The sequence below is a fragment of the Arachis ipaensis genome, chromosome B5, assembly GCF_059453495.1.
Source record: "Arachis ipaensis isolate K30076 ecotype BB chromosome B5, ASM5945349v1, whole genome shotgun sequence".
Classification (NCBI taxonomy): Eukaryota; Viridiplantae; Streptophyta; class Magnoliopsida; order Fabales; family Fabaceae; genus Arachis; species Arachis ipaensis.
The window spans coordinates 23,198,653-23,208,808 of NC_142440.1; the positions used below are offsets into that span (position 1 = coordinate 23,198,653).

The window sequence follows — 10,156 nt, forward strand, 5'->3', positions numbered from 1 at the left end:
CTCGTCGTCGTCGTGTTTCTCATTACTCGAGCTCATGCCTTGTTCTGCTCTGCTCCGTCGTGTTTTTCTGCTCGCGCCGTTCTGAAACCTTTGCTCTGCTCCGCCGTGGTGCCGTGCTCTATCCTCTCAGGCAAATCAACAACTCTCTGCCGTTCACCTCTTTCACTCAAGCCTCTCGCCTCAGCCTCGATCCTCAGCATTTCTTCTTCCATCGTCGTCATTGAAGGCTTGTAGATTGATTTTACATACTACTTGATTAATTTAGTTGAATTAATAACAATAGTTTCAGTATACATCTCTCTCTCTCTCTCCACGCACATCTCTTTCAGTTTAATCGATTGAAGAAGCTCACATAATCCTTTTCTTCTTTTCATTATTTTTGTAGTTTCGAGCTCGATCATGTCGAAGGACAAAGACTTTACCAATTTGTCGCTCACCTTCAAATACCTCTTAGGTTTGATTTAAATTGTTGTTTCTTTTTTGAGTAATCACAATTTAGCAATGTGATTATAGTTTAATTGTTTCATAATTTTTATAAAATAGTATTGCATTTTTAGGTTTGTATTTTGTTGTTCTGTTTTGTGTTTGGGAGTGCTTAGTTGCCAATCTTTGAACACAGGCATCTTATGGCTCTGTGTTTTCCTCTGAAGATTATCAAAGAAGTGTTACTAATGGTGAGCTTCAAAAAAAGATGAATGGTGAAAAAAAAGATTACAAGGTGCTACACTTGCTCTATTCTGTTTATTTTTAAGAACATTGTCTTACTCCTCTACACAATCAGTGGTTTGAGTTATCTTCAGTTTATTTATCAATAAAAAGTTTGGAAATATTGATAGTGCACTAATTATATATAACTAATTCACATGAATTAATTTTTATGGGAGAATCGATTTCCCTCTGTTCTTCACAACGCAGATTCATGTATGGCATTTTACTAAGCTAATGAAAAGCTTTTTTGTTAGCTGAAACTTCTGCTCTTCTCCGCCATTTTGAAATCTCTGACTTGCACTGCCGTTGCCATTTCTACCTGCGCTGCCGGATCCGCCGCTGCTGTAATCCCTCTTTTCCGCCTTGCGCTGCCTGAGTCGTCTCTGGTCGTCATCGCTGCTCGATGGTTGTCGTCGGCTCGCCAATGCCTCACGTCCTCGCTGCTCTGCCTGAGCTGTCTCTGCTGTAATCCTTACTGCTCGCTGCAATCATGTCTTAGGTTAGGGTTTTTTCCTCTGTAATCTTAGGAAGCTAATTCTATTCTCAAATTGGGGAAATTGAGGAATGTGTTTAGGATGTATATATGTTCTTTGAGAGGGTCTAGTGTATGTGCTTATTGAATATGCTTTTTTGAGTCGCTAGCATATAATGCTATGCTTTGAGGTTCGAGGCCCAAACATGTTCAGAAACAACTGTATGTACTGTGTATTTTTCCTTTTCTTTCTATTTTCACTTTCATCATCATGATGTGTGTATTTTTTGAGTTTCTTGTGCTGAATTTTCAATGTTTTCCCTAGCTTGTGGTTAGTACAGGCAACCGCAGAAGCTTTCAGAGTTGCTGATGCTCCTGCCAAGGTTTTCTTTCTTCTGATGGAAAATACTGAGGAGATTTTTCCATTTTGCGCACAGATCTTCCAGTTCCAGGCTCAGTGGTATTAATTTCTTAAATTCTGAGCTAAGTGATATACATATAGTGGTCTAAGTTTTTTGGCAATTAACTTAATTGAACATAACTTGTATAAAAAATGTATTGCTTTTCTATAACAGTATAGCTTTAAGATAATACTATTATATTGAAGAGATTTTATGTATCTCAATAATAAAAACTAAGCTTCATTGGTATATATGCAGGTTACTTGTGGTAGCAGCTGAGGTAATCAGTGGATATGTTATCCTTTGCCTTCCCTTCTTATATGTTTTAATGTTTGCATTGTACGACCATATGCTCATATGCTCTGGTACCAAGGTTTTCTATTTATGATCCTTGATATAGTAATATACTAACTAACTAAATGTCAAGTTTCACCTTTCAGTGATTTGTGGATCACTCATGTGGACAACCTAACGGTGCAAGAGCTCCATCTCCTGCTAATAATCCACTACTAGGATCCTTACCAAAGGCTGGAGGGTTTCCTCCTCTTGGTGAACATGGGGTGGGCTACTTTACTGATTTGGTTTCGTAGGCATTACATATTGTTATCTTTTGGTTCTTATTTTGGTGCTGGACTATTCTGTGGTTAATGTGTATAGCCTTTTCATCCTACTCCAGCACCTATGCCAACACCCCTGGCTGGTTGGATGTCAAATCCTACCATTGTAGCACATGCTGCAGTTTCTGGAGGAGCCACTATAGGTCTTGGTACTGCTATAGGTCTTGGTGCACCATCAATCCATGGTAATACATTTTCTTGCGGCCTGCTATTCTCGAGTTTGTAGTGGTTTTAACATCTAATTGGCTATGGTTCTAAATTCAATCTCTTACTTCTGACAAGTTTCATTGTCTTATTTAAGCTGCTTTGAAGGACCCTAGGACCCCTCCAACTAATCCTTCTGTTGACTACCCATCTGGAGATTCAAATAATGTCTCTAAGAGAACAAGACCAATGGGAATGTCGGATGAGGTAATCTGATAACACTTAGGGAAAAAATCACTAGTGGTCTTGTAATTCTTATCTATACAAATTTTTACAACTCACATTTCTGGAATCAACTTTTCATCATGTTGTGCAGGTAAATCTTCCTATCAATGTGTTGTCAGCTACGTTCCTAGGTCATGGTCATGGCCAGGCTTTTAATGCACCATATGACTTGCCAAAGACTATTATGCGGACTCTGAACCAGGATTCATCTCCTATGAGCATGGACTTCCATCCAGTTCAACAGACTATACTTCTTGGTCTGCTGCCTTTCTAAGACCTTTCAATAGTGTTTTTCACTTGAGTTAATTGTGTGTATTTGATGTTATTGTTCTCAGCTAAACATAAGTTCTTCCTTCTTTTCATCCAATGTATCAGTTGGTACAAATGTTGGGGACATTGCTTTGTGGGAAGTGGGTTCTAGGGAGTGGTTGGTCTTGAGGAATTTCAAAGTTTGGGATCTTAGTGCCTGTTCAATGCCATTTTAGGTTCCCCTTTTCTCCTTTATACATGAATTTTTATACCAAGCCCGGCTACTTGTAACTTATAGTTACTGAAATAAAGCTATATATGTGCAATTCAGGCTGCTCTTGTCAAAGATCCAGGTGTTTCTGTCAACCGTGTGATTTGGAGTCCAGATGGTGCTTTATTCGGTAAGTTGAAAGTTTTTAAATTATTCGTTTATGATATTCTCTAATGTATACTTTTTGAAGTCAACGCAACCAATCATTAATATGACTTTGTTCAACAAACAGGAGTTGCTTACGCAAGGTACATTGTTCAGATATACTCTTATCATGGTGGCGATGAAGTAAGGCAGCACTTGGAGGTAGACACAAACATTTGCATACATACACATTGGATAATTCTATCTTCTTACATTAGATTTTACTTATAACCATTTGCAATGCTTACAAAATTTATTTATTGCTTGTCAAGTATCTGTACCTTTAATTAAGGAGCGAAATTTCATTGATTGGAAGACTCTAAAAGCATGTATGTTATTCTAGTACTATTCCCTAAACCTTTATTATTATTATTTGGAATGGAAAAAACATAGCACTATTCAGAGTTGGAATTAAAAAAAAAAAGGTGGAATTACGAACATAACTTCCCCCTGATTTTCTATTATTGTTACAGGCTTTTAATGCTTTTGGGGAGTCTTGTGGATCGGTGATTCTGGATGCAGGGGTGAATATTATCTAGCTTTTATTTCTTAATCCTCGTTGAAAACCACCTTAGATTTATGTTCATGTAACGTGTTTTTAGACTTAGTGGCGAAAATTGTGTTAGGAATTTGTTATTACTTGTTTCCCATTTTATTGTAAATTTTAAAATAATTACACATGTATGAACAAAAAATTTTATTGTAAATTTTATTTTTTTGTATTTTTATTACAAAAGTAATTTTTATTTTTATCAAAAAGGCAATTCTTTTATTAGTTGCATATTTTGAATATTAGATAACACTTGTATGGTTGCATATCCAAAAAAAAAAAAAGCAACACTTGTATAGGTTGCATATCCAAAAGAAAAGGCAACCCTTGTATAGGTTGCATATTCAAAAGAAATGGCAATGCTTTAAAAGGTTGCATATTCAAAACTAATAGGCAACATTTTAAAGTATTGCAAATTCAAACTTATAAGCAACACATAAAAGGGTTGAATTTTATTGTAAATAGGCAACATTTTTTAGTAGTGGTCAAAATATGAGAAAAGACAACATTGCAAAAGTGTTGTCTCAAACACACTTTTGAAGTGTTGTTGTTTTTCAACCAAAGGCAACACTTACCAAGTGTTACTCTCAAAAGCGTTGCTTTTGAAATAAAAAAGTGTTGCCTTGATCTAAGGCAACGGCTGCATATGCAACGCCGCCCATAAACGTTGCCTTAGGTCCAAAAGTGTTGCCATAGATCAAAAGCAACTTTTTGTCAGTCTTTAGGCAGCACTTTTTAAATGTTGCCTCAACCTGAAAATGTTGTAGTGAATAGGGACTAAATTGAAAAAAAAATTAACGTATAGGGACCCAATTAAAAGGAAAAAAAGTATAGGGACCTAATTGAAAATTTTGCGAAACTATAGGGACCAACAGAGTAATTAAACCTTAACTTTAAGCATGTGATAAATCATTCTCTTATCTCTATCATATGTCACACATAAATGAAATTAAGCACTTGACTCCTCTATTATTATTAATTTTTTATTTAATATTTTTTATAATTTACTAACTTTATTTCTATTTTAAGATATTTTTTATTTGAATTTCGTTTAGTTTTAATCGTAAGTTATTTGTGTTGAGATATATGTGATTTGTTTGTGGAGTACTAAGGTCAGTTTTCTCTCTCTTAACGTGTTAAATTGTTTAAATTTTATATTAGACTTACTTTTCTTAGGATAGAGTTTTAGGACAGAAGTGGGAGAAAGTTGCTTAGTGGCGCCTTCTCAAACCCCTTATTTGTTGAAAAATTACGGAATAATAAGGGATTTCCCACTAGAACGGTTATGAATTGATGTTGTGTTTGTTTAATTTATGTTTGAAATTGTTTCATCTATAAAAATTGATAAATTTTTTTGGTAGAGGTCTTTGAATTAAAGTGAAACTCTGCCTAATTTTTGTTAAAATTATTTAAAAATATATTTAGTTTTTGAAAAAATAAAAATTACATTTGGTGGAGGATTTTAATTATAGAAGAAACTCTGCCAAACTTTCTAAAAAATGTAATAAGTTGTGTTGTTTGTTGCAAAATGATTCCAAGTCATCATGTGTGGATGTATGATAGGGACAACGGTCAACAAGGGTTAAAACCTGAGTTCTTTGAGGGGGTTGATGAGTTTGTTGCGTATGCCTTCAATATGGAACCGTTTAGCTCTCAAGGGGTATCTAGATGTCATTGCTATAAGGTACCGTTTGTTTTTAGAGACTAAGACTGAGACTCAGTATTGTGTTTTGTGGCTAGAGACTAGAACTAAAATTTTAGTCCTGAAACACAAAATTTTAATCCTTTCAGTACCTCCAGAAAGTGGAAACATATGGGATTAAAATTTTTGAGAATGGAGATTGAAACTTTAATAATATTTCTTCTCAAAGATATTATCATTAACTTTTAAAATTTCAAATCTATCCCTCAATCCCCATATTTATCTTAAACTAAATGTAATACTGAGATATAACTTAGTCAATACATTTTATATCAAACATAATAGAGAAACTTAACTTAGTCTTAGTATATTAGTCTCAGTCTCTCAGTCTCAGTATCCTTTCCAAACGCAGCCTAAGTGTGGGTTGACTAAGTGGTTAGCACCTTTGAATATAACATTCGATCTTTATCATATTGGGTTCAATGATGGGTATCAAATGTGGACGGAACACAAAGAAGTGGATGAGCAAGAAATCAATTGTCCAGCATCGAATTCCTTCGAAACAATCGAATACAAGGTGTATGTGTTTAAATGTGAATGATATGATCCAAGTCCATGACTAGGAATACGAAAGTACAAATACTACAATATTACTAAAGTAAATATGACCAGGAAATATAAGTATTATGATCCCTTTATTCTACTTCAAAATGTACGACAAGTAGTATACTATTTGCCTTATCCAAGGTCATGTAGGTCTGGTTGGATGGTTGTGGTTAAGACTAAGTCACGAGGTCACATCGAGTCTGATGGGACAGAGGGTCAAAGAACCTTACTAAATTGATGACCCAACACCTTTGAAGATGGTGGTTAATACTAATGATCTAATCACCCTTTGGATAGTTATTCTGAATAATGACATCATTGACCTTAGGGTAGACGATGAGACACTTCTAGTAGATGATGACAATATTCAAGAAAAAGAGAGGTCGATGGAGAGGAAGAAAAAGAAGAAGAAGACGAGTTTGATGATCAAGAAATTATCTCGGAAGAGAAGGATGAACTAGAAGAAGAAGAAGATGATGAATTCGAATAAGGTTAACCTAAATATAGTTTAACTAGATTGTTATACGTTTAAACTTTAATTAGTAAGATTATATAATTACAATGCATGCTAGATTTAGTTCTATCTTATGTAATTTTTTTATTAAATTTAATATAATTATATTGTTTCAGGTAGGCATGACAATAGGTAGAGGTGTCACGAGATAGCCTCGTGGTCAGGGTTGAGGGAGGGTGACTACAGGATCCTATGAGACTCCTCAGTCCTCGCCTTCTACCTCGACTGCCCCTGGGTCATCACAAGATCAACCCTTTATCATGGTCCTTAACCTTAATTACATGGGTCGTCCTACTGCACCAACCCCTCCTCTGAGCAGTCGTCCTCCGTTGATAGATTTGCCCAGATAATAATACATGTACACAGGAGTGTACCAAGCTGATGTAAGACAACCCATGGTTGAGCTACAAGAAGATCCCTGCTGAGACCAAAGAGCGATGGTTTCAAAAGTAGACGATAAAAACTCTACATATTGAAACTTTACCTAGTTTATATCTTCTATTTCGTGTAATTATATATTTAATTTCTATTAACTAGTACTAAAAAGTTTCTTCTACAGGAAAAATTTATGTGGGAGAAAACTCACGATACCATGATCAAGAAGATCTTTAATCATCGGATGGCTAGATGGCTTCAACAGATGCTTGAGAATGTATGTGAGAAGTGTGACCACCTTACTCAATGGATCTGCCCAAATGTTAAAAGGGCCCTCTATATAAAATATTTATTAATATAAAATATATATTGAAATATAAATACACATTAAAAATAAATTAAAATATTAAATTATATATATATTTATATAAAAATATATTATTGATTGATTTTAATATACAAATAGTATTTTTATATAACAAATAAAAGAAAAAAAGGAAATAAGTGAATGTATTTTTTATTTTTTTATTGGAATTGTCAATTGTTTATTAAACTGTAGTTAAATAATTAATTTTACCCTTTTGAATTTTGCTTTGTAGTAACAACCTAAACATGGATTTCATTTTAAAGTAAAAAGAATTCATAATATAATAGCTCAATTGAATTAAGTAGTCTACTTTGCAAGTCTTGGTGTTTGTCATTTTATAAGTGAATGGCTGATCATTATTGCGAAGATAATGAAGTTGTCGGTGAATGCCTTTTTTAGGGAACGGCTCTTCCTCGCGCTCTCTCCTCTCCGTCTCGGGCTTGGTAATGGCAATAGCTTGGCGGCAATAGAGCGTTAGCAGCAATGTATGGCAGCAATGCGTGTGACGGCTCGACGATTCGGTGGTGGCAACGGCCTTCCCTTTTGCCGGCAACACTCATCTTCCCCTCCGTTTCTCTCCCTCTCTCGCTGCTGTGTGTGTATGAGTGATCTTTTTGTGAGTGTTAGTGAGCTGAGTATGTGCGGGTAGATGGGGCGAAACGGCGCTGGGTTAGGGAAAGATGTGGGTTAGGGTTTGAGTAGAGTAAAGTTAGGGTTTGGGTAGTTCAAGTATTTTGAATAAAAATAAGGGTAATATAGTAATTAAAAACGAATTTTGATCCAACTCTAAGATTTATAAAAATACTATTTAATTATCAATTTACAAATTATTTTTAAATAAATATTCTAATTCAATAATTGGAGATAATCAAATTAACCTTTAAATTATAAAATAAAGTTCAAAATTTAATTTTTCAAATTTAAAGCATATAAAATCCTCATTATTATTATATATATATTTTCAATCACTAAAACTTTAAATCAATAATACGAAAATACTCAATTAATATAAAAATCTCTAAAAATATATTCTCAAATAAATAAATAAATCATGGATATTTTATTATTTAATTTCCAAAAACCTGGGATCTTACACTAGACACCAACCTTGATTAGTAAATTTAGTATGACTAATTTATTACCCGCTTAGTATTGAACTTATGGGTCACACACTAACGAGTGTTCTAATCTTTGCTAAAGAATTATTTAATTATTATTTTGATTTGATAAATAAATAATTATATTAATTAAATAGAATATTATTATATTTTTTACTAATACTAAGATTATAATAATAATATGATAATTGAGAATATTAAATGAGAATTGAGAATAATTAGTTATTCTATTTCTAAATTTGAATTCTAAGTTTGGATGAGATCCTAACTGATTTTATTTCGTATTGAGTTATGATATGATTAATAAATTTAAAAGATTAAAGTTTAAAATAACGAGATATGATTTAAATTTGAATTGAGATTCAAATTTGAAATCAGTAACAAATCTCATACTATATTTATGTATGCCAAGAGTAGAGGAATAACATGAATAACACACAAGTATTTTATTCCTTTACCTTTAGACACATAACATATGTAAGTCTATTTTTTGGAGAAAAATTTTATGGTATGCAAAGAGTTGCAAGAGGTTTCTCAATTTAGATCTGATGTCCATTGGTCAAGGAGTTGACAACAAAAGTTGGTCTTGGTGTGGATACGCATAGCGCCTTCGTACCATCGAAAGAGAAAGTGATTTTTACTAGTATACTCAGATATTTAAATCTGATCTATATATTATATGAATAAAGTTTAAGCACAAAAATAAATCTTTAGGATTAATTTTTTTTTCTTCTGCTGCATGTTATGAACACATAGTAATCCTTCACTACAGTATTTGTTTCAAGCCATTTGATATCAATAACACATTTACTTTATAATCCACGACTCTTGTCTTTTTTCCTTATTTGCATTTGAGTTTCTGAAAAAGTTTCCAACTTTGATAAGTGATGACCTCTCCATTTGTTTGGTGTTTCAGTCTCCGATTGAATGTAAATTATTTGAAACTTTTATTTTTTGCTTGAGAATTTTCATGTTTGTGTGTATCTAATGAGTTTCTGGTCTTTTAGATATTGATGAGCTTTGGAATTTGATATGTATTCACCTCAGTTGATAGTTCCAACTTTGAGTCTTATTGCTTTGACTTGGTGCTTTTTTTTTTTAAAAAGTAAATACATATTGTTGTGTTTGATAACTTTCTATACTTGTGAAAAAATTTTGTTATACCATGTTGCTATTTACATTAGCATTATAAAGAATGATATATTGAATAATTCAGGAGAGGTATGACTCCTACATCATTACTTGAGGGAGCTCGGTGATTTCAAATTCATAATTGGTCAGGTTTGCTATTATAGACTGGGTTGGAGTTTTGATTCATCTAAAATTGTTTTATGTTATGTAACTTGCATATTCAATTTCATGATTTCAATTTCGTGATTTCAATTTTTTTTCTATTCCCCAATTAAAGAAGAAACATGATCAATACCCAAATAAAAATGGTCAAATAGATATTTTTTTGGGAGAAGAGAGTACGTGATTACAAGAAGCTAATACGGTAAGTACAAGAAGATTATAATTAGGTTATCAAGTTGATGAGGAACCAGAGAAACAATAATGGATCTTAAGAGAAAACAAAGAAAAACTTCCAAATAAAAACTTCCAAATAGTTCTAGATGCTTATTATACATACATAGAAGACGTTTTTTAATCAAATAATGTAATCTACTCTCATCTGTTTATTAATCATCCTTTT

General features: G+C 33.2%; 1 protein-coding gene across 1 annotated transcript; it reads left to right on the plus strand.

Annotated features, from left to right (window-relative positions):
* Nucleotides 1-691: 691 nt before the first annotated feature.
* On the plus strand, nt 692-1,969 carry LOC110271838 (uncharacterized). The gene is made up of 4 exons (XM_088486411.1): nt 692-718; nt 963-1,207; nt 1,506-1,640; nt 1,840-1,969. The coding sequence occupies exons 1-4, from the start codon at nt 692-694 to the stop codon at nt 1,967-1,969; spliced, it is 537 nt and encodes a 178-aa protein (XP_088342537.1).
* The last annotated feature ends 8,187 nt before the right edge of the window (nt 1,970-10,156 follow it).